We start from the raw sequence: 25,590 nt of genomic DNA, 5'->3' as shown, positions 1-25,590 counted from the left end.
TTCCCAATGTCTAATATGACAACTTTTGAAATGCAAATTCTTCCTGCCAAAACAACACTTGCTGGTTTTTAGCTCCATATGTTCTGCATGTAGAAACGTGATGTATGCTGGCTGTACTCAAAGTTCTGAAAGTCATTTTTGCAGTGCTAAAGTTCCTAGTTTTTTGGTTTGATTTCCTTTTCTAAACTGCACTAATATAAGAGTACTTCTAATTGATAGTGATGGCTGCAGAAGCCTCTGTTAACAGGCTAAAATGCCACTATAGATGCCCATTTTTACAATATGTGTTTGGTAACATGCTGGACTGATGCCCACAAAATTTTGTGTCAGGCCATTGGTACAGAACAATTGAAGATACTGCTTATATATTAAGATTGCTTACAGTGGCAAAAGAGCTTCAAAATAAGTACAAGGCAGGAGAGCTCAAAGTGTTTGAGAAGCATAACCAGAATCAAATTTGGGAGGAGTAAAGCTGTAAGTGGCTGGTGATAAGCTCAGGAGATACAGTCTGAAGTGAGGATTTCATATTGTGACACATTGAAATCATCTACACAGCTAAGGAAAACAGGGCCTGAGGCCATTTTTTGGTTGTGTCCTCTTTGCACAGCAGTTCGGCCCAGGTTTTCTTAGGGTATCGTGTGACGACACAGTGTTGCAGAAAGGATTTTGTTCCTACAAAGTTTTATTTGCAGAGCCCCTCATGGATGGCAGACACCAAACACAAAGTTACGTTAGGGAAAGAGCTAGGAGGGAAAGCAAGCGAGAAAAGAGAAAGGAAAAAGTTCACTTTTAACGGGATCACCAATTTTGCAGTCATTGTATAGTTACCCGTGGGACCCCTACTACCTTCAGACCCAAGCAGTGTGTGGTGCACAAGTGAGGAATTAGGGAAAAGTAGTTTCCTGCCTTCTGCCTCTAAGTGCTCTATTTTCACTTCTGCTGAAGCTGTCTGCTTGACCAGACCTTCCACGTGTATGTTTTGGGGTTTGTTTGATGACTTCTAACTCTCTCCTACCTGGTTTGTTAGTCCTGTGCTAGTTCTTTTACCTAAGTCTGCGTCTATGCTAGAAGGTGAGTGAAAGCAGTGGACTCGTGAACATATTACCTAGTTGTTGGTATGCTTTTGGCATGGGTTGTTCTCACCAACTCCCATTCCTTAAAAATGAAGTCCAGGAAAGGATGAAACAGGACTGCCTTGGTGCGTGCCAATGTTTTAGGGAACCAAGAACACCCAGCTCTTGAGAAGCAGGTGGCCCCCGGCGCTTGGTACCGCTCAGAAAGTGGTCAGGGAGACGGTCTTATTAGGCAGGAGGAACTCGATGCCTGTGTCAGCTTACCAGCACTCAGTCTTCTTGTCCTTCCTGAGACTGTCCTTTTGTATGCAAAGTGTACGGTATGCAGTGGGCACACACAATTAAGCAGGTGCCAAAATTCATCCCATGTTGCTCTGAACAGCCTGAGGAGACCCTTCAGGAGATTCGTTCTCCCATAGACCTTTGATTTGCTTCTTGGAAAGAGTGGTATGTCAGTCGGTACTTCTGAGGCTTTGACCCTTCCTTTGATCCAGCAGATCAGTGGGAAATATGTGAAAAAAACATGAGGTTGAATTTGAGACCTAAATTTTCACGAATTAATCCTCTATTTTTCTCCCATTAGATATTTCAATAGAAAGTGAAAGTTAAAATGGCAGTGACGATAGAAAGCAACTAGGAGAACAGCCCAGCTTGGCAACTCAGAGGAGGAGGAAAGACAATTAGGTGGTCCAGAAAATGTTTAAATACAGATAACTTTGATGTTTCACATCAGAGCAACAATAGAGACAACGAATTTGCCTTTTCCCTAGTATTGATATTTTCCTCCCATCTTCCCTCCCACTTAGAACTGTTTTTGTGGTGGGAGGATCCATTATGTAATCTACAGATGTTTTACATTCTTTAAAATGTAAAATAGAAAATGAACTGTAATACAGATTCATCCCACGAGGGTGAAAAATTAGTCTGCTCTTTAACATTTCGTGGATGATGGCACTCCCTCAGAACATGCCTACAAGTTGTGCCTCTCCTGTTAATGCACACTCAACTGTGACTTATTAAAACCCAGCATTTTTATTGCTTAGTAATTCTAGACTTGGCTCCCAGTGCCCATGTTATAAATACTTAAAAGTAGAGATGCCATATTGAAACACTGACAGATTCTCAGGGGGGTCAGGGCTACTGGCGCCTCCCTAATGAAGTCACACACTGTTAAACTTTTTTTTCCTTAACTGAAGAAGAAAACAAAGCAGTTAAACTGCTATATCCATTTTCCAGCAACATTAATCCATTTCAAACCACTCTTAACCATAGTAAATCACAGGTTTGTGAGAAAACGAACTGCCTAAAGGTTCACCTTGGGCTCTTTAGCCCACAAACAAGTTGCTGACTACTGGCAACAATGGCTGGTTGGGAATTATTGCTCGATTTAATTGTAATTACTTATTTTGCTGTGTCTTCTGTTCAGACTAGCTGAGGGTCCACAGCATAGTAAAATCCAGAATGAAATACATTGTCAGGGTGCTGCTGGAGATTGACACTGACAGTGTTGAAAGGTTATTTGAGTAACGTGTTTTAACTTCCTGGAGGGAAGAGAAACCTTCTCTCCCTGCGAAAACTTGGAAAGGGAGGAACTCTCAAAACAAGTCTGCCCAGACATAGCTGTTCTACTCTGCAGAAAATCATCCAGATGTTAATAGAACCTGAATTTTCAGTTTAAGTATGCCTCAATTCTGATACTAAATAGGGAAGCTGGAAACTTTACCCATGAAATATGGTATAGCTGCAATATAATAGTTGCAATGTAATAGTAGTAATTTAAAGAGGAGCAAATGTAGCATTCTGGCTGCTAATAGTATTTTAAAGGCAATTATCAGTATGCTGTGATTACACCACATTTATAAATGGGTGGGCACACACACAATACATACCCGTTCAAGATAAGTGTATTTTTTTGCAGCCCAGTTTAGTGAAACACCTAACTTGCCAAATGTAGGTCTAAATTTTCAAGTAAGTATAAGATTTTATCTATAATCATTACGGGAACTGTTAATAAGGCCCGGGGAGGTAATACATAAACAATCACAGTTTTTATAGATCTTGGGCAATTTCGTTAGCTGAAAGATTCTAGTGGTATTCGCTACCAATGGGAATGTTTATATATGCAATTCTCAAGTTGTTTTCATTATACACATATTTTCATGTAAGAAAGGCTAAGTAAAGTTCTTGAAGAACTCAGAGTTGGCAATTCAAGGTCATATGAACAGGATGAGTTTTTTGCAATCATTCACTCCAGAAAAAATTGATCAAATGTGGGCCTGTTAAATTTAAAATAAGGTGTAATATAGAGAAAAGAAGCTTTTGTCTCTAAACAAATAAACACAATGGCTTAATTTCCTTTGCTAAAGCCAACAAAGGCCATGGGTAAAGATTAAGCAAAATTCAGAAGTATTTGACATTTAAGTGCATCTCAAGATTACGCAGAGTATTGGTAGGGAACTTCCTTGTTTTACATAAACATTGATTTAATCACTAACAGATATTATTACAAGGCTTTCATTTTGGGGGAGGTGCTTGTGAAAAGGCTGCAGGCAGGACAGATTACATATGTTAGTCTGCTCTGGTAGTTCCTGTACTTTCTTTTGTCCCTGTCAGAGAGGAGAGAGACAGAACTGGGAATACCACAAGTGTAACAAGGCATTGGAAATCCTACAGTTCCTACACTCTGATATTTCATCAGCATTCGGGATGAATCCACCTTAAATTTCCTCCCAGGCAGCCTGAAGATGAAGAGCATGTGGCCCGACTCCTTGTGAAATATTGCCCTTAATTTTCAGCTATTTATATGACTGGCCAGTTGTTTTTATAAAAGATTGCTAAGACTTACAAAGTAGTGTTGCTTTTCACACTAACAGACTTTACATCTATAAATCTTTAGGCAATTAGAATGATGCTTTTACATACTAGAGGACTTTATTCAAATACTTTTTAAAGGTGATGGAGAAAGTAACATAATAGGAAAACAGAAATATGAATAACAGTAGCATGTTTTTGCCTCTGAGATCACCCGTTTTTTCATAGAAGCATAAAAGCTGTTTGCTCTGCCTTAAATTCTTTTAATCAGTTGTGTCTACGAGCATATCTTTTAACTCTGATTTCTAAAGGAATGAGAAATTATATGCAGTACTCTGAAAAAAAAAAGGAAGGAAAAAACTCTCTTACCAAACAATGTTGTTATTTTTACTAGATACTAGTGTTATTTTTACTAGATACTAGATACTTCTAGAAGTAGAAGAATCCACTTCTTTCTACTATTGGTAAGAGCAAAGCATATTAACTTAAGGTTACTTTAAAAAAAGAAATCAGATGGATTCTTAAAAAATATTTGGCATGCAATCAATGTGCAATTAACACATCTCCTCTATTTGGAGGTATAATAATCCCTGTCACCTCCTGCAAAAAGAAAATGACCCAATCTTTATTGTCATGTTTGGCTGATCATGTACATCAAGCACCTCATTGATTATTGCAATGTTGGAAGAGACATATGTGTTGAACACCATACTCAGGACGTGCAGAGCAGAACAGAACAGAGTGAAGAAGCCTATAAATATGGTTTCTAATCCAAAAACCTTTTAACTGACTAAGCTGAATTTTCAAAACTTGGTTGTCTGCAGCTTAAAAAGGTCAAAATCGTGCATGTTCAAATTTCATGCCAGAAAAACTCTTATTATATTTTTAAAACACTATACACTCTAAAATTATTAAAATAGTTAAATGTTAATTATATGCATTTAATAAGTAGAAAATTAACATGCCACTTACTGCAATTCTCATGACAAACACTTTCAGATCTTTACTTGCTGAATTTTGTCATAGGTAAGAATTTAGCCCTATTTATTTCAATTACTTGATTTGCATCTCTCTTCTTAAAACATGTAATGCTTTAACTTACCATACAGATAGAAGTTGAATAGAATGACTTCAAAAACATTTTTTTCATAGATAAAGTTTTCTCCACAACATAAAAAAAAAAAACTAAGGGCATATTCTGTCTGGGGTATATACACCCTGTTTATTGCTACATATCTCAAATCCTCAAATGCAGGTGGCGTGAGCCCAGGCATGCTGGAAATGGAAACCCAACCCATGAATGATCACGTAATACCAGAGAAGTAATATGAGATGCATTACTGCATTAGTACAACTGACTAGAGTAGATTTTCCATCTGCTCTCTGCACAAACTTTTTTCTGCCAGTTGTGCCCTACTTTTCTGCAGTTTTACTTACACTGTTTTGGCACAGGGCTCCTTGCAGAAGACTTCCTATTTTCCTGTGTACTCCTCACAGTATCTTGCAAAGAGGTCATCCTGCCTGAAAGCACCCTCCTCCAGCAGAGTCTTTCGCTATGGAGGATGGTGCCTGTGTAATATGGTATTTCCCTTTTCCGACAGGTGGTACTGGGCCGTCATAGCCAAGCAGGCTGGCTTCAAGCTCTCCAATTTACTTATCTCATCAAAGGACCTGAGTTCATGTCACATTTCTTCTGAATATCATGTTCTTTTGTCTCTATTCTCTAACAGCAACTCTCTCATTTTTTTTCTCTTTGTTTTTTTAAGCTCCACTTTCAGCTGCTCCATGATTCGGTCTCTTTTTCCATGGGGGACTTGTAAGTCCCATTCTAGTTTACTATGTTTCAGCTTGTATAACAGACTCAACATCATGGCGTGCATCTGATCTCAAAAAAGGGAGTTAAGAGTAGATAATTTATTAATTTATTTTCTTATATAAATATAAATACTTTCTCACATGCATAATGAATTGCAGGCTGCTATCCTCTGTGGAAATACATCTATATTACTGAAAATATTATTAACTGAAAATAAATATACTTTCCTCTTCTCCAGAAAGAGAAAAAACCCCACAGTCTAGTCCAGAATTCAGTGATTCAAGAGGTATGAAGGTATAATGAAGATTTGGAGGGGCGAATTTTACTTGTATTTACCCACTTCTTTGTTAAATCTGACCACTTCCAAACACAGCAGTGTTTTAAGATTTTCAGCAACAAATCTTCTGTCACTTCAGGGGAAGTGAAAACCAGTGGTATTATTTTCAGCAGGGCTGCCTCTGTAAACTCACCAGCCCAACATCCAGGGCTACAAAGAGCAAAGCCAGTCCTACCAGTGATGTAGTAGTCCTGACCATGAAGCCCAAACTGAGATTTAAAATACCCCAAACTCAGGGATCATTTAGATCCAAGAATATGATTTAACATATTTTTAGAGAGTGAAATCTTGGAACTTTAATGAGCTTCAAATATAGGTCAGGACTATGAATCCAACCTCATCATAGATTTCAAGAAATGAAGTTTGGAGGCAGCTCTCCTGTTTGAGTTCATTGCTCTTCCTAACTGGATAATATGTTTGGTCTTTACAGCTCACCATTGATACTCTTACTTCTCTAAAAAGGGAACAGAAAACTGGTATCTTCTTCCAGACCTGACTCCTATGAATATGGCTAGTGTTGCTTGCAAGCAGCGGCTTCTAGAGGCTGTGCAGCCAGTCTTTAAAAGAGATGTCATATTTCTCTCTCAGCTTCCCCAACAGACATATATGGTGATCTACATGTGGTGCAATAGGTCTGCATATGTACAGCAGATTTGTTTGGGGTTATTCTTCCTCCTCTCTCTGCTTTCTGACTGGTTGAAATGAAAAAGTAGAATAACCAGCATCTAATGTCAAATTCCTATTCCTGCTCTCTGATGGATCCACTACTGACTCTGTAGCCAACTTAGAAACTTTCAGGAGAGAATGAGCAGCTGCTTTGGAACTAGTTTGGAAATGGATTGGGACTGGAGAGACTCTTGGCCTCATCTCTCTGTACCAGCCCCGACATACAAGCAGGCGGAACAAACCCAAACCAGAAAGGGAAGTAAGCCGGGCCAGGAAAAGGACAGGAGAAGCTTATCCAACCCTGGCAGGAATTCATAGGAGTGGTGGCAAAGTCTCAGTTTAATCCTAAAGATTAAATCCTGAAGTCATTCCTTGCTTCTTGTTCATGGAAAACATTTGCTAACAGCAAAAATGCCCCAACAACTCTATTTTTTGGATGAGCAAAAATGAGTCCCTGCTGCATTTCTGTGCCACTTTACACTCCCTGGATCCAACTAACTCTTTTTCAGATGCTCTGAGCAGTTTGGTAACAGCTTGCTTTTCATCCCATTGGTGTGTGCCTATGAGCTTTTACTGGGATCAGAAATTAAATTGCTGCAGAAACTTTTTCTCCTGGTATTTCCAGCTGCAGTGGTAGTGAAAAATCTCCTAGGCTGACTGTTGTAGCATGATTTTCAGCCAGTTCTGTGGGTTGCAAGGGTTAAGGGAATTCAGATAAGGCTGTGAACTTGTATACAGTTATCCAAATCTTACTTGCAAAGTTTTCACAGTTCATCCATCATCATAATGGATCCTGTGGGATGTTAGTGGACTCTGGGGAACATTAGCCATTTTCCCAATTTCATAACACTAGGACTGGTGAGTATCATTAGATATTGTAAGACATCGTTTGCCAGCCTGAAATGTGGTGTTTATATAAATATGTCTGGAACATACAATACCTCTGAGGGACTAAATCAAAAATAACTAAAGGTTTTCAAAGAGCAGTGTAAATTCAGGGGTGAGGTGGGCAGTGAATTTTGACATGCTTTCTTACATCTCTGTTTGTCTAAGTATACTTATGGTCATGAAGAAGAAGCTGGGAGATTTCTGTGAAAAGATGCCCGTACCTTAACATTCTTCCTAGAAGAATAAATAGCAAATTTTTTGTCTCCTGACAGGGAGCTGGTATAAGAGCATTTGCAAAATTAACTTTGAAATGCTGGGTGTTGTTTTTCTTTTGCAATCTTTCAGTAGTAAGTGCTCCCACCTAGGAAGGTTAATACAGACGTCTGTTTGCTCTTTTTAGATGTGCTGATATATGAAAAGACTCTGTGTGGGAGATGGGTTTTTGTTTGTTTGTTTGTGTTTATTTCGGTGTGAGGGAGGTGAAGGCTATTTTAAAAATAATGAGTTCCAAATGTGTTGTTCATTTGTGAAACTGTTGCTGTGTTTCATCTTCTTTGAAGCTCTGGGGTTTTTTACTTACCTGATTCTTTGTAGGTTTTAATATTTGCTGCAAATGTCACTTTTATTAACAAAAAAAAAAAGAAAAAGACAGTACTAACCACTTTGTCTCACATAAGAGAGAAAGCCATAGGTGCTGAAAAGGGGAAACTGCATTAGAAAGAGAGAGAAAGGAAGAGGAAGGGAAATGGATACCTCTCAGTGATTTTTCCAAACTTGAACCACTGTGCTTTTATTCCCATTTGGTCATAGATACCAAAATTATAAATATGTAGATAAGGAAGAAAGGACCACTTTTACCTATAAAATATGAGGCTATCCTTAAGCCCCTATCATGAACTTTGAGTGTAGTAATACGAAATTGAATCTTTTTTATAGCACCTGAAGCAACCACTACTGAAGTGAGTGGGATCTGTACACTGACTGACTTTAGTTGCAGCTGGATCAGACCCATGAGCCACACCAATTACGTTTCTCCTGGCAGCTAAACTGACATGCCTGTCTGCATAAAGGACTCAAAAATGATGTCTTATCTTTGAAAACAACCCAACACTTCTGTGTTCTGATCCTAACTCCAACTTAAAGGGGGCCTACAGGAAAGATGGGGAGGGACTCTTTATCAGGCAGTGTAGTGATAGGACGAGGGGTAACAGCTTTAAACTGAAAGAGGGAAGATTTAGATTAGATATTAGGAAGAAGTTCTTTACTGTGAGGGTGGTGAGGCACTGGAACAGGTTGCCCAGAGAGGTTGTGGATGCCCCCTCCCTGGAAGTGTTCAAGGCCAGGTTGGATGGGGCTTTGGGCACCCTGGTCTAGTGGAAGGTGTCCCTGCCCATGGGAGCGGGGTTGGAACTACATGATCTTTAAGGTCCCTTCCAACACACCCCATTCTACGATTCTATGATGTTCCTTCACTGGTTTTGTACAGGGACAGAACATCAGCCCTGATAATATATCTGTACTTGTGTATAATATATCGGTACATACCTGAATACTATTTTTCATTAACAAAACATGTTAGCATAGAGACATAAATTATTTGCACCTTACAAAAAACAATTTTACCATAGGTGTTATGGAGAGTTCAAATTTTGTGAAATGACAGCTTGCCTTAATAAATGTTTAAGAGTTGTGGGGGTTTTTTAAGCAAGTTCATTTTACAGAAATACCAATTGTTGGATCAGCATAGCTGGTTTTGTTTTGTTTTCAACTGGATCACTTCACAGATCCTGTTTAGGGTGCAGCCGTGTGACAACTAAATCAGTATAGTGGAGAGGGCTGCAATGTCTACCAGTGGTAAATGAGGCCTCCTATATAATTGGGTCTGATGGTAACAAACAATAATGTGGATCAGGCAGTAGCTTAAGCCATAGATATAAAGGTAACAGGTGTTACCTTGAGTTTTTCTTGGTGAACACCCTGGCATACAGTGTTGATCCATCCTTGCACATTAGCAATGTCCATTCTTCCTCAAACTTTGGCTACCTGAAAATCTTTTGATTTTTGACATTTTTACAATGTGTCTTTGAACATCTCTAGTTCCAAAACATAAACATATCAGAGAACAAGGACAGGGATACTATCACAGAGCCTTTAACTAAATATATCCTTTTTTTTGTTTTCCAGAGGTGCGGAGAAATCTCACTTGATAGTCCTGACCAGAATGCCAAATGTGTTCGCATGCTAGGTAAGGGTAAGATTCTTTTCCCCTTTTGATACAAGAAGTGTGTGGAAGTACATTTAATTGGGGATTTCTTCTCAAAAGTACATGATAATGGCCGTGATGATTCACAATGGCATTTACACAGCTCATCCACATGTAGTCCTCATTAATATATTCTTTATGGTGAATTTTCAATTATTGAAACAAAGTATATATATATTCCAGTAGCGTCCACCTACATAGATGAAAATATAGCTGTACCAACACTATAACTGCAACCTCTGATGTACTCAAGTCCAGAACTCATATTTGAAAGCTGAAAATCTGTACTTTGAAAAGGAGTATTAATTTCACAAATATGTATCAAAAGCCTCTAGGTCAGACCTTCAGCTGCACCATTCAGCAAAATTCAATGACAGTGATTTTACCGATTTGCACTGGTGTAGCACTTTGACCATCATTTGTAAAAATTAATATTAAGTAGAAGTGTCTATTCTTTGGAAACAATACAGGAATGTTCTGCTATGTTTCATTAATTTCTGTGACCAATTTTATTGTACTTATTTGCTTGTTTCATCCACAATGTTAGTACTGAAATATTAACAGCATGGCTAGTATCACAGTGAAAGACAGGGAGTAAGTGTCTAAAAACCTAAAAGATAAGGTTTACTCAGAAAAAATGAAATCACGGAACATTTGCAGGATTAGGCTTTAAATTCTGAAGACCTTTCACCTGCCAGGGTTGAAATAAATGTATGCTGTAAATTAGAGCATTGCATCTAATAACATGAAGACCAAAATGTCGCAATTTTAAAAACTGCAACTGGCAATGTCTAGGAACTTAATTCCCATCTGGGTCCATAGCTGTGTTCTGTAATAACAGATTATGTGGTTTGTTGTTTATATTCATTAAATCCTATTGTCACAATAGACTATAATTGCTGCAGAGGAAATCTGTCATGCTTATAGTGCACAGATCCCAACAGATGAACTGACACAATGGGCCGTAATGATCTGTTACATCAATGATCCATGGTTAGAGGTTCTTAATGGAACAAGCTGACAGAAAAGATACACTTGTGATCCTTTATCATGCCAATTATAATCCACAGCTTAGATACCATTGAGTTCGTAATACTCTAGTTCTGAGGAAGTTATATTCATGCAAATGTTATTATCCATTAGGGGAAAAAAAAGGGGGGGTAGGAGAGGGGAGAACAAAAAAATGACCTGAAGATGAAAGTCTTCTACACAGGTTGGTTCATCATTTGGTTTGGCATTTTTATAACAAGTCAGTCCAAAATTGGGAGTTTGGCATCATCCTTAATGCAAATGATTCTTTAGGAGCAGTGAGCAGAACAAGATCTTGTTTCCATTACATATATTCTTATCTATGTCTTGTACTATATGCATGTGCAAGAATGAGAACATATGCTGTGCTCTGTAAGGAAACTGCTAGGAATGTAAAAATGACTCCAAGGGGACATGCCAAAGGTGTGACTGACTCTCAGAAGTTACATCTCTTGTATTTAAAAATATATTCTTCAGTGTCTCTAACAAATTAAGGACTATAGTGTCACACATAATACAGGATATTACATTTCACCCCAAGGTATCCCAAATCATGTACAGAGCTGAGATTATTCTAAGTGCAAGTGGATATCCCACAACTGGCTCCGTAAGAGGTATGGGAAGTAGAAACTAGCACTATATGGTTGCTCTGAGGGCAACTACTGGAGACAAACTCCACTGTCTTGATTTATCATAGAAATGTGTGTGGTTCTGGCAGTGCTATAAAGCTAGCGGGTGTCCATTCTGGTACCTCTCCTTTCATACTGAACTCCGTATGGAAGAGCAGGAGCCAGAAATGGTGCAATCTAAAAAGTCTAAGACTTTGTGCTGAATGTGTCATGTAGTGTCCAATTTCAGATTTTACAAGGGAATTGAATTTCCAAGAGAACAAAACACAAAGTTTGTCACTGATCAATGCAAAGCTGACATTATAACGTCTGTGGGTGTAACTAGTGAACAAAGTACAAAGTGCCTTCAGAGAGGGACATCTTTCTTGACTGCCCAGTCTTTGAAATATGCTGAAACTGTCATGCTGTCATTTACTGTAACAGTGACACAGTGCTGACAGAAATCTAGAGGGCAAGTCCCAGCAACTGCAAGAGGATAATTACTTAGTAAGAAAAGAAACACAGGAGTCTGGAGTACTGACTGTATTTCTTCAGGGATCTTTGACGCAAGACCAGTCCATACTTGGAACTGTACATTATCAAGCAGTACTCTAAAATGGTAACAGCTGGTTTTGTCAGAAAAGGTCTGTATCTGGGTTATACTACTGGTTCTGGTTTACCTTCAAATTTAAAGGTTTTTAGGAGTAACACCAGGCTTGCTACTGTGAGTCCACATTCCTTGAGGTAATATGGATTATGTGGATAAGGTTCCTTTCCTATAAAGGTTGAGAAAGAGAGGTTTGCAGTGAAAATCTTATCATATTCCTATCTTGCTGCTGGAAAACAGGAAATAATAGATAAAGAAATGCCTAAACGCTTACAATGGCTATAGTGAAAGTAGGTAACTTTTCAATGGACTGACTGGATATTGCTCAACCTGAGGTTAAGAGCAAAAGAATCAGTTTAATGCCTCATCTTTCAGTATGGGAGTGATGGATGTTTATAATCCAAGTGTGAAATATAACTTGAACAACTAAATTAAATGGCCACTTAGCAGTGCTTCCTGAGGATATAACAGATAATAACTATGTGCTCTGCCCAAGATATGCTTAGTATCAGTGTAATTATGTGTACTAAAGTTCTTACAGAAAATTATGTTCTCCCTCTTATGCTTTACATTGTGCTTGTTTCTTCACACTTCCAAATGTTATACTAATTAAAGCAATACAACTTTTGTAACTGTCACAGAAGAAAGTTGGTCAGTGGTCCACCTTAGCCTTTTGAAGACCAGTGTTCACATCCTAAATCTATCACAGATTTCTTGAGCCTGGCATTGTCTAAGGCTTTAAACATCCCTGCACATCCACCGTCCTTTGAAAAACAGGAAGAGAGGTGCTTCCTCATTTCTTAGGAACAACAGGAATAAATTTATAAGTACAATGAGAAGCTGAAGTACTATAGTAATGCAGGTCATAAAAATACCACACTGTCGATAAAAGTGTGTTGTCAGAGGTTTCCCTTGAATCTCTGAGTCTCTCTGGAGCCACTAGTAGCTCATCAGCACTTCCAGTGCAAGGTAGAAAATCTGCACTCTTCTCTTTAAATTGGAGCTGTTATCAAGTTAGTGAAGGCACTCGACTGTGACAAAATTGCTAGATGATGCTCAACTGGATGTCAAAAAGCTTTTGCTTTATGCTGCATTCTGGAAGTTAGAACCCTGGGCTCCTCGTGCCCTTTACTTATAATGATTTTGACTTAAAAAAACGATAGTTGGCACAAAAATTGAGCATATAGCAAGGTACTCACTATGTGGTTATTAGTCCAGATATTCATATTATGAAGGGCAGAAGGGAATTATCCATCTCCCTAGAGCACCCACTGCTATTTTCAATGCCACAACCTGTTGTTAATTTTTCCCATATGTAGACAGACATATTCTGGGCTCAGACATGACACAATGTCATATCATGCAGAGATAATTGGGTTAGTTTGCTGTGAAAATTGCTGGTTGGATGCCTACGCTAATTAACTTTGCTGGGAAGAATTGCATACTAGCTTGGAAGAGTCCAAAGTTAAGGCAACTTAACCAGTTCTCACATCTTAACTAGCTCATCCAAAGCTAACTCAGTAACCTTTACATGGCAGAGCACCAAGTTTTATGAATTTATCCTGGAAAGAATAACGTTCCAATATCGGTCTCTAGGATTAGTACGGGAGGAAAAAGGTCTGCCAACTAGAAGAGAAACTTCAGTGTATAAATAAATACCAGTTTATACAGAATAGATATGGTTATCCTTGTATTTGCTGTATAGAAAGTAGGCAGCTGCACTCACTGTAACACATACAAAATTAAATGATCCCATCAGTTTTAATCTGTTCAACCTTACTGATGACAGTGGAGTAAGGGGGATGGATGATAAAAGCAAATTATCTAGTTTGTTACGCTAGTAACCAGTCTTCGACCACCAGATTTTGTCTTTACTCCTTACTGAAACGCTGGGTAGGTTTTGAACAGGTCACATCTCTTGCTGGCCAACTCCGCTGTCTGCAGAAATTTTTCCAGGGGAAATGTGAATTGCCCTCCTTAAGGAGCTAGTTAGTAAGATGAAAACACAAGCCTTCCAGACGCCCCATGGCAAATGGCTGAGGTGCTTTCTTTTCATTATTGTAAATTCCACGCAGACAGGAATAATTTGGGTGAGTTTTGTTTCCCTTTTGGTGTAGACTTAATCCTTGCAAAAGCAGACAGATGAATCCTTGTTTGGAATAAAAGTAGTTTCCTCACAAATAGCCATTTAAAATTCATCCAAGGAAAAAGCAATCCAAAAAAAAAAGGTGGGGGGTGGCACCTTTTTTTTTTCTTCCCAAGACTACTAGAACATAACTTCGTTGCTTTGGGGCAACAAACTTTTTCATATTCCAGCACAGAGAGGTGCCTACCTCCCTCCTCCCCCAAAAAGCTGCTTTGTGGCATACTTCCACCATTTATTACCTATGGTGAGTTATGGTTAAAGGAACCAGCATTTAGCCATGAAATGAGTTTCGTGGATCCAGCTTCAGTCTTGGTGGCTCCTTGCCCACAGCAGAAAACCACCACACATTTGAACAGAGTTGGCAGCCGCAGCTTAAGAGAGAGAGACATTACTGGAATAACAACTGTGTTGAAAGCCAGGACTGAGGGGTACTGGCAAGGCTCTGGCTGGCTGGCCTCTGCCTTACATAACCATTGAACTCACCTTCACTAGGGGGAAAAAAAAAAAATCTATTAAAATTCACTTTGAGAAACCTAATCAGGTAAATAACCATATAACTTACTGGGAAAAATAAATATTGAAGGCTAGTTAAACGTGTCAATTTGCCCTGCAGTGGAGGGAGAAAAAGAAACGAGGCAGCTAGTCAAATAGTTCTGCACTGGTCAAGCTTTGCAGTTTTGCAAAGCTTTCTGGAGCCCTCACTGACATCATTTGAAATGTGACCCTATATCTCTTGCACACACAAAACTTTACTGAAACTGATCGGCATGCATGAGCAATGGTGTTCTAAATAGCCAAATATACGGACTATTTATATCCCAGTCATTCGAAGACTTACACGTGCACTTGACCTTATGCAGTCTAAGTATTCTATCTGTGCAAATAACATGACAATAAGCACATGAATTAATCTTTGTAAAATTAAGCAATATGCTTATGGGAAAAAGGCCTAAAATCTACAGTGACTAGCAAGAAATCTACACCCATTGCTATGCTGCCTGTCAGGATTACTCAGAACTTTATAGCGGTGGGAGGGGGGAGGCTTAGGATGTCTGCTACAAAAAGATAGGTTTCTATTCCATGAGCAGCTTGCAACACAGGATGAAGGGAAGCAGGTTTTTTTCCACTATAAAGCAATGGTGTGAATGCATACAGAAAGATAAACACTATGTCTGTTTTTGATATGTTGTTAATGTAGATAAATTCAAATCTAAACATATAAGCCTGAACTAGAAGCTTTTGACTTATATTTTATACTGTAACTGCCAATGAAAGTCTCTCTACCAACAATTTATTCTGTTGAGAACAGTACGACGTAGATAAGAATTCTGGAACTGTAGTTCCTCCCCAATTGAGTAGACAAAAGGTAGAGATTTTCAAATAACTTCTAATACTTTTTCTTTTTTTTTTCTAAAATACCATTCCAGTATATTAACACACTTTAAAAATAAGACTCAACTGCTGATCTTACAATTATGCTTGTAAATGCATTTAAAAATTGGTATCTCTGTGACCTTGCCACCATCAAACAGAGGCTTATTGCTCCTTTGTGTCACTTAAGACCTCCTCCCCCAGCTGCCTGTCTCTTCCTGAAATGCAATACTTTCTAAATCTCACCTTTTTTCTCCAAGAATGCTCATGATTTGTTTGCTGTAGTGGTACAGAGGAGGCTAACGACTTGGTGCATCGCCCCATGCTTTATCTGGAAGGCCCCAGTAGAGATGCTAGGCTGCCTACGTTTGAGTGGACACAGAAAGTGGCAAATCGGTGGGCATGAGGCTGCAACAGAGACTCCCTTGTCAAGGAGCTTACAGCATACACATGCCGCCATTATGCCACTTCATTACTGTGTTATGGTTTCACGCTAAACAAGCAGGAACTCTTTGTCTTTACTGTCATGAGATTTGTGCCCTAACCCACAAAGAACATAAATATTAAATCCATCTCCTAGTTTCATGACTATTCAATTTATTTGGTTAAGAAACTACAAAAAAGATAAAATACATTGAAAATTCTGATGCCCTTACTATATTTCAAAGAGCAGCTCTCTAATACCATCTTATTATTGCAGTAATTTTGATTTAATTACTATTTTAGGTAATTATATAGCCTGGTAGCTGAGTGACAGTGACCACCTGTTTATCCTGTTCTGTCCTGGAAATCAGGTCAGACTGAAACCACTTGTCTTGCAGTATTCTACCTTTCAGAAGGGTGCTGAAGGAGACAAAAACTGGCCTTGGCATTTTGAGTAGGCATATAAAACACTTTTCTAAATGTAATTTCTGGTTGGTTTTTTTCTATTGCTTAAACATTAACTTGAACCATATATAGTTTTATCCTAAGTCTGAGCTTGTTGCAGGAAAGAAATGGGGGTGTCAGGGGACTTGGAGGGAATGCAATAATGAGGATTTCACACCATCAATATGATGTAAACACAGCATGATGGCTTTCTCTAGAAGGGAGAGTTATTGTGTTGCCCACATCTACAAAAGCCATTCATTGGGACCACGGGATGCAACTGAGATACCAAAACTCAAGAGATTATTAAAAAGCCCGCCCTCCCCCAACTAAAAATACCCCAAACCCCTGACTCTTCAGCTTCTCTATCAAAAAGAGACTTTTTGACTTGGCTGAGAATCTCACCACATATGACATTTAGAAAAAACACAGGTTTGTAAGTCCTATCCAGCAGCTGCGCTCAAAGCATGGCTACAAATACTAGCAAATTTAGTGCAGTGAGAAGCCAAGAAGTACCCCCCTTTTTGTCCAAAGCATGCTGCAGACAGAAGGATTGCACTCTGCTGCCCATTTATGTAATAATCTAGTGAAAGTTTAAACTTTGAATTCTGGGCTTTCACCGCCCTTAAGTAGTTAAAACCCACAGCACCCACTTTTTTCTTACCCACCAAACTAAAGGCAACATAGGCTGGGTTTAGGTGCTCTCTGTTCCACCTGTTGACCCTGTGCAAGGAAAAATGCTGGGTATGGCTCCAGGAGGATAACAAATAGGCCTATGACTCGCACCCCACCTGGGGGATCACAGACATGTAAGACAAGAAGAATCCTGAGTTTTGTTTCCCAGACCTTTCCTTTTATTTTTTTTTATTTTTTTTAAATAGGCACTTCTTAGATAAAGCAGAGAAACAGTTGCTTGATTGATTTACTGAAGATGATCTCATATCTTATTTCATGGTATTTGTCACATGAGTTATTGCTGATCCCCTGTTGGAAAAAAGATTTCAAGTGCCTATTCAGTCTGCTGCCTTACAGTTGGATTTTTCCTCGTGCCTAACCTCATGCCTAAATATGGACTGCATTCACGTAATTTCCCATTTTCTTTGTCCAAACTGTTATGAGTGGGATGTGTTCACCCAAAGTACTTGCTGTACAGAAAATTGCTGTGACTAACCATACTGCTGTAAGAATTCTCTCTCAAAAAATGGGAAAGGGGGGAAAGGAGCAATTATTAGATCTATTAATGGGACCAAACTGGAGAAGAAAACACTTATCCACAGTTTAACAGCCAGCCATCCCTTCATGACAGCATAAGAAAATCTCCAGATGTAAAATTTCCAAACTTAGATTTAAATGATTCAAATTTATATTTTGTGGCTTGAACTTATCTCTAGCAATTAATCTTTGTTTCTTTAATTATTACTTGGTGATACCTTGCAATTTCACAGTCTCTGCAATTTCCTATAGATTACTGTGTAGCTACCCTTAGTAAGAGTGATTTATGTCTGAGAAAGCCATGGAGTTCCTGTGCTTTCAAGCCCTCAGTTCCTGGCTGTAAATGTTCATAAACTTCTCAGCTTAAGAATGCATTTTCCTATATTCTTCTCTGCTCTGTGTTGTAAAGGATGTCTCATTGTATTCTGGAGCTAAACATTTTTGCTGTTCTGAAATGTTGTTAATAATTTTACCATTCTTACTGAGAATTGGGAGTATATTATTGGCAGGATTTTTTTTCACCTTTAGTATAAAAAAGAAAAGCCCACAAAATCAAACACCTGCTGCTCTTTGGCCTTGCTAGCTGGGTAGCTATCTTTCCTTGATGGCTTTATCTTCCTTTTTCTTTTTTTTTTTTAATAAATTATCATTTCAAATTATAATCTGTTGTTTCCTTGTACATCTCATACTTCTTAAAGCATTAAGTTGATCTCTTAGATCATCCCTTGATCATCAAACTACTGAAGCATGTATTTACATATTTTCACTGAAGCCAAAAACTGCTTAGGCTGAAATACGTTCCTGTGCCAGGGTCGGTCACAGTGCCTATCACTGCGAATGCTCAAGCACTGATCTGATCCAAATACTTGAGGCTCTAGGCTTATGAAATCATGGAGTGTGACTATGAATATTGGTGGTAAATGACGGGAACTTGATTTAGCAACAAGAAACGGAATTTCTGAATCTCAAATAGCCATGTCAAGAGATTACTGTATTTCTTACAGAAAAGTTCAGAGAGTGCTCCTACTGGATTTCCCTTAAAGGGCATTCCTCTCACTCTGGAGATGAAATAATGCTGAAGACAGTCGGGATGCAATTCATCTGACAGGATGTCTATAAACAACTGTAAAAAAATTTTTTTTAAAGTCTACAGCCATCATCTAATCTTCCATTTTGTACTTGAAAAGAATGAGAAAGAAGTACTTCCTTCAGACTCTGCTCATTGCAAAATAGACGTCTAAAACTGGTCTGAGGAAGCGTACTTAAAGAGCGCCTATTTCTCCCCGTTGACTGCTAAAGAAGCTGAAGTGTGGATGTGAGCAGTTAGAGAAGATTAATTTTACTCCTGGAGTACAGACATTGTTTTTCATGGTGTTCAAAGCTCTAAACTTTAAAGTATGGGGGATAATAGAAAATTAGGTTAATCAACCTCATCTGTAACATAATTCATTGTTTTTTAATACAAGAGCAATTTCTAAATTTTCAGCATATTTGTAGTAATGTAGATAGCAAATTGTTTTTATTAATTGAATTATTTTCCTCATTGCTTTTGTGAAGTCTTAATTTCTCTCTCTCTCGCCCTGTGACATAGCTGCAGGACCTTTTCTGACATCTGACTAGCTCCTGAATTTTAGTTGAATAAAGTAAATTGAAAGCATGACAAAAGATTTTTCAGATGTTTAAGGAGTCCAGATTGGCCTGATGATCACACTGTCCTGTGGGTAGAAAATTTGACTGTGTCATTAAATGTTTGGATATGAAGACTAAATTCAGCCATTAATATGTGAAATACGGTTTTCATTTTCATAACATTTTAAATACACTTTTCATCCCATGGTAAAATTTTTAAGGAGGGTACGCTATAGCCTCTCCTTGTAACAAGTATGTCTACATTAGTGTTTTAGGTCAGATCAGGGGCGTGTTTTTGAGATGCTATCCCAAGTTACTGCAAACTTTGGTTTGCATTATGGAGCAGTCTCGGAATAGACAAACTGGATTACTTTCACATGAAACAGAGCAAGCCATGTGCTCTGGGAGCACCTCTAGTGCATTCTAGCTGCTACTAGACATTTAGTCCATGGAAACAGATTAGAAGCAGTCCAAACCAAATCCTCCAAAGCATACATAGTGCAGACTTTGGGGCCTCAGCTGTGGCTGTTTAACTCAACCAATCTGCTCTTCTTGTGCTACCTGCTTCTGTGAACTTTGCCAGAGAGTCAACACCGGTTGTGACTCCAACCCAACAGCTGCTCTAACACGCAGATTTCTGTACCCACACATTGCCTTCAGGACCACTCACCTCAGTTAAGGTTTAACTGAGGATGCATAGGATGTAGATAAATTGTAATTTATGACAGGTTGTAAGAATGTGTTTTCCTGGATATTGTTTGCCTGCTTCCAGTACATGTGCCATCAATTTGTGCACGCAACCTAATACTTTATCAAGCCTTTGTCTTATAGTCTGAAATGAGGACATTTATGGGAAATGGCAAATGTGATTTAGTCCAATATGAAATACCATCCTTTTTGAAACTTAAGGTAAAATGCCTTTTAACTCTAGGTCAGGATTTCACACTGAGTTTATACATTAATACAGAGCAAATTTAATTTAACACTTAATTCAAAGGAATTATTAATATTCCAGAGCTTTGTTTATTGATATACAATAGTGAGATCCTCAGATTTTATTCATGCACATACGAGACAAATTAATATTGTAATATCTTTTTGTTTTATAAGAGAGAGTGCTAATGAAAGGAACTCAGAAATACTGGCATCATACACTTTATTAGTAGACGTTTCTTAGAAGAAAGCAAGGACTAGTGGTCTAGAATTGACTTCTCCATCCGAAAATAGTGTAATAAACTGACATCAGAATTGTATAACATTATCATAACAAGAAACATATTACCATGCTGACAGAAGAAGAGAGTTATTTTCAGTGTCTTTCAGCCAGTTAGATAACCCAGTATGTAAAGATAGCCCATACAGATATAAGTACTTTTGTCTTATTGTTGTTTTTGTTACTAAATACTGTATGAAATCTTGAACATCATCTTAAAAAGAAGCCTGTGCATTTTCACTCCATGAGCTGTATTTCAGGTTTATACAAAAGTAGGAAGACAAATTTATAGTTAAGGTACATGACTGGGCACTTTGTCAAGTCCCAGAATGTGCTCTGGCACTTTGATCATTGAGACAGGCATTTGTCAAGAGACAGGTCATTGCTTGTCTAAGAAAAAGACAGAAATTTTACCTCCCTCAGCTCTAACTGCCCTGCAAAGATTTTCTTATGGAACCTAATTTCTTTACCTATTGGTTTCCAGCATTTCATATTTACAGACTCGGGTCAGTATCTGCCATACAACAAAATCATTGTTAAACTGGTATTATTTTGCTTTGCTTTGGAAACCTCAAACAGAGTTGCCAATACACAGCCATTCCGTGAATATTCAATTAAAATCGCCACGAGACTGTTCCCATGGAAGGAGTTGTGAGGATGTGAAAGTAAGCTAAGGGGTAGCATAAATTAGTCGAGTCCCCGGTTTGTAGCTACATGATGTGGCAACAATGGCAGTCACTGACAGAGCTCTGTTGGAAAGGGAAGATGAATGGCAGACGCTCCATTGTAATTTCTTGCTATCAGCAGAGAGCGTAACAACAGGCATTAATCCACTGGTTTAATCAGAGGTAATAATATGTCCAGGGAGCTACCACTTCCAAGGCGCAAGTGGAATTCCTGTCATTGTACATTTGTCCTAGAGGTCCTTTAGGCAAGTGCATGTCATAATATTTTAGGAGCCAAAAGAATCTGAGTTCATGTGACTTTAATTATTAACATATTTCCCTTTTCTTAAAAAGAACGAATGGAAGCGTCATAAATCATGATGTCTAATCTCATTCATTTTCTGTTGTTTGAGAACAACACTCAGGGCTTTTGAAGTCTGTGTATTATTTGTTTCACGGGGGAAAATGACATTATAATCACCCTCAGAACAGCTTAGAGAGAAAATTCTGTTGGTTTTGGATATTTTTATTTTAATCCAATCCAGTTTCTCTGTGCCATGAAGGAATCTGTGTTTGGTTTAGGCAGAACCATCTTAGATACCACAGTTGCTTCAAATTGTGCAGCTCATTGAGACAAAACAAAAAGTCTCTTGATAATTGATGACTGAATAAACAAAGAGGAAACTGGAGGCAGATGTGTGCTGGAAAGCTGTCTGAAATCCTAGGATGGGATGGGTGAGAGTTTGATTTTTATTTTAATCAGAAGCACCACAATTCTCTCTTCACCCTGAACATTACCTACTTGACATTTTTTTGTTCTTAATCTTTGTTGGGGGAGGGCGTCGCTGATGTTTAACTTTAAATGAATTTCCAGTAGTAAATCTAGAAAGATTTTAGGCTGGCAGCTGTGCAGCCTCAAGCCCTCCCTCTGCAAAACAGGCTCTGAAGAGGGAACAGCATAAATCCCTCTAACACTGTCGGGCCAGAAAGCTTCTTCCTCGACATGGAAAGATTAGCAGGAATTACTAAGCTACTAGCACCTTTGTCCGTCTGTTTTTTATACTCTTGCTGAAGCTGCCTCAGGAGTAACAAGATGCGCTGCAGGATCTCATATTATGGACACATTTAACTCCCTCGGTAGGAGCTACACCAGAAGTACAGGTTCACATAGGCAGGGCCCATCATTCAGCTCCTGTCTTTATTTCTCCTGCCGCTACGCCTGCTTCTCTTCTACTCGAAAACTTGCCTGCCTTTGATAACAAGTATGCATCTAAGCTGGCTGGAGGAAGAGTTTCTTCAGAAATGTTTGACAAAAATTGTCTTCCTGAAATTAGATCCTGTAATTACATTTCAGTAAAAGATGAAAACTTGAGACCCAAATCCTATAATTTTTAGTGGAAAACCTTTGGCTGGTAACAAGCTTTAGATTCAGAAAAGCTGCTGCGGCGTTTTACAGGCACGGTCATTGAAGGTCTGTACACTTCAATCTTTTATGTGGGACGTGCATCACTGTGTCTCTCGCTGAGTTACTCCAGCATATGACAGGAGTCCCTGGTGACACCTCACAGCAGGTTCAGCTTGGCTGAGTAACCTCAGTCACAGAGGAAAATGGGATAATGAGACAGACACGCTAAGGCTCACCTGAGGAATTCCTACGGCGTCTGTGAATCCAATATTTCCAGATGGAAACTGAAATTTTGTTTGTGGGAGAAAATGAGCACTAAATTGCTCTGACCAATAGAAATAATCCCTGTGGAATTCAGAAACTTTTTGATAAAAATATTTTGTAGCCAAAGTCCAGTTTTCTACCACGTTTCTTGATTGAGCTTATTCACTTAGAACTAATAAGTAAGATCTCTACCCAAATGCAGTGACCCTGCTTTGTGGTAGTAACTTATCTGACATAAAGTAAGACAGAGTTGGGTTAACACAGGGACGTGGATGACATAATGCGAGTGATGGAGCTGATGTAGAAAGTGCCTATGTCAACTGCAGATCAGTGCTATTGGGTAGCTTGTGAGTGTCCTGCTGATGGAGGAGCTGTCTGCTTGACAAGATATAAAACTCTGCTCTTAACGCCCTCTGCTCACTGATGATCCTGTGGCATTTCTTTCGTAAGAGCAGTTATTACGGTACTCTAAAAAAGGATTTCTTCAGTTGTAAAATAAGTCGTTTTTTTATTCCCTTTAATTGTTGGCGCAATGTGTAGCAAAACATTGCTGTAAATTGGATTTAATTGGGCAAGGGATGAGAATGAAGGAGGGTTTTAGTCATTTTCCCTCCGTTTCAGGTTGGCCAATGCAACACCTGCTCCCACCTTCCAGGCTGCTTTCTCCCATGAGTGCTGGTGTACAAACGCTCACCAGTTACCCTTTGACTATAACAAAAACAAAACAAACAAACAAAAAAAAAAGGCTGTTTTTAATCAAGTTTCCCAAAGCCAAGCCATCAAAATGAGTGCATCTGTCTTAGTAGAACAGTTTTTTGCCTACATTTTCCCTGTCTTCATAAAGCTACCCTAAAGCGTTGGCTGGCGTGTAATGCAAGGCTTTGCGGCAAGTTATCTGTAATTTCTCCTAGGCAAAATATCACAGCAATTTGTGTCTGAGTCTCAGAGTGCCTGAGAAGTGCAAATGTCAATTCAAAGGGGGAACTCAAATATGTATCCACTAAATAAAGTAGCAACACCGGGAATAAAGTAGAACAGGGAATTGGCAGGTTCTGCCTTCTAGAGTTATTAAGTATTGAAACAGTCACTCTAGTCCCAGTGGGGCTTTGAAAGCATCTGGATATAGGTTATCAGCCAGTTAGAGAAAGAATATGAACAAACTAATGACAAACAGTCCCTCTTCACTTGAGGACTCTCACTCCTGCATTTGATTTGGCTCACAAGCACCTGACCAACTGTTAAACCACAGAGAGCTACTGTAAAGCTAGTTTAAATTTTAAAAAAATCTTAAATAAAAAAAGCCTGACTTTAAAAGCCAAAAATAAATTAAATTTTAAAATTACAGCATAATCCGCTCCAATTAAAATCCCACACTACTGAAGAAGCGTTCCTACACTGTGGTCTCTGAACCAGGAGTCCCCATGAAAGTCGTGTAACAAAACCCAAGAGCAGACTGTGAAGCATAGACAAGATCCCGTTTCTCCCTCATCCTAGGTACATGTCATAATCATTACACTACAAAGCCATTTCGCTCTTGCACACACATACACAATGAACCTTGAATTCCTTTTTGCGTAGACAGGCTGTTCCTGCTCAGCACACCTAATGCTGCAGGCAAGGCGTTCTGCTGGGAGCTACAAACTGTGGAAGAAGCATTCCCCCCGGCAGACAATGAAATTTAATCTCCATTCCCACTCCCCCACCACCACCATTTTATGGATAACCCATGTAAATGCTAAACTGCTATATAAATTCCATGCACAGTTTTATTGTTATATAAAGAAAAGCCATCTCTCTTTCTCCTGGTCCTATTTTGTAATGGTCACCAGTAGACCTTGCAATGAGCTGCACCCTGTACCTGGCATGTGCTGAGAATGCCAACTGCAGTGAACACGAGAGGACTCCAGTAGATGAATGCTTCATATCTGGATGCAAATAGGATGAAAACATGAAAGCAGCAGTGGCTTCTGAGCTCTGCCCCAATCTGAGGTGCTTTTGAACATGCTTACACTCAGATCTTTCAGACATCAACAGGGTTTTTAAGGTTAAAAAGCAAGCAAGCAAACCAAGAAATTTGCACCAGGTACAGTGCTGAAGCATTTTCAATGTCAAACAAAAGCTAAGTGGGAGTTTTCAGGGTCTTAGCCTTGGATTTAAGCACAAAATCCTATTTGGAATTCCTAAATCCTGTTTCAGGAACATTTTTTTGATCTAGTCCTTAACATCTTGCCAACCTATGCCATGTTCTCACATTCAGTAAGAAACAGAGACTGATAGGTCTCATCTGTAATATCCATGCATAGCAGCTGTAGGATGCTTTTAATCATCAACATGCTTTAATTATTAATAAAAGTTTTATTAGCCATGAGTCAAAAGCTTCTCTTTTTCTGGCAAAGGGCTGGGAAGATAATTTTTCTTTCTAACAGTAGATGTTTTTAAAGCAATAACCCCAAATTTAAACCAGATTTAAATACATTAAATGCAAATCCCCAGATAATTAGCACATTATATACATAATCTATCAAATAGCTATTTCTATTAAAGACTATCCCAAACAATTCTGTAATGAAATTCATGCCTTGTTTTTCTGCTTTATAGAGACTGTTCTTATTCTAACACAGTACAAGATGTTACTGTACAAACTTCATTCATGTTACCTTCTAATCTATTCTTAGGAAGCATTTTAATGATAACACCTGTTGTTCTAATAACAATTTTCA

The 25,590-nt window shown here is 38.7% G+C and overlaps 1 protein-coding gene across 1 annotated transcript in view; it reads left to right on the top strand.

Moving 5' to 3' along the window:
* The window catches only part of PDE7B (phosphodiesterase 7B), a 185,088-nt gene that overhangs the window by 54,002 nt on the left and 105,496 nt on the right, over window positions 1–25,590 (top strand). Inside the window, exon 2 of the mRNA XM_050893639.1 lies at window positions 9,776–9,836. Within this exon, the coding sequence (XP_050749596.1) occupies window positions 9,776–9,836 (61 nt within the window). The remainder of the gene's footprint in view (window positions 1–9,775; window positions 9,837–25,590) is intronic.

Source organism: Gymnogyps californianus, chromosome 3 (assembly GCF_018139145.2).
Source record: "Gymnogyps californianus isolate 813 chromosome 3, ASM1813914v2, whole genome shotgun sequence".
In the NCBI taxonomy this organism is placed as follows: domain Eukaryota; kingdom Metazoa; phylum Chordata; class Aves; order Accipitriformes; family Cathartidae; genus Gymnogyps; species Gymnogyps californianus.
This window is presented reverse-complemented; position numbering and strand designations above follow the sequence as displayed.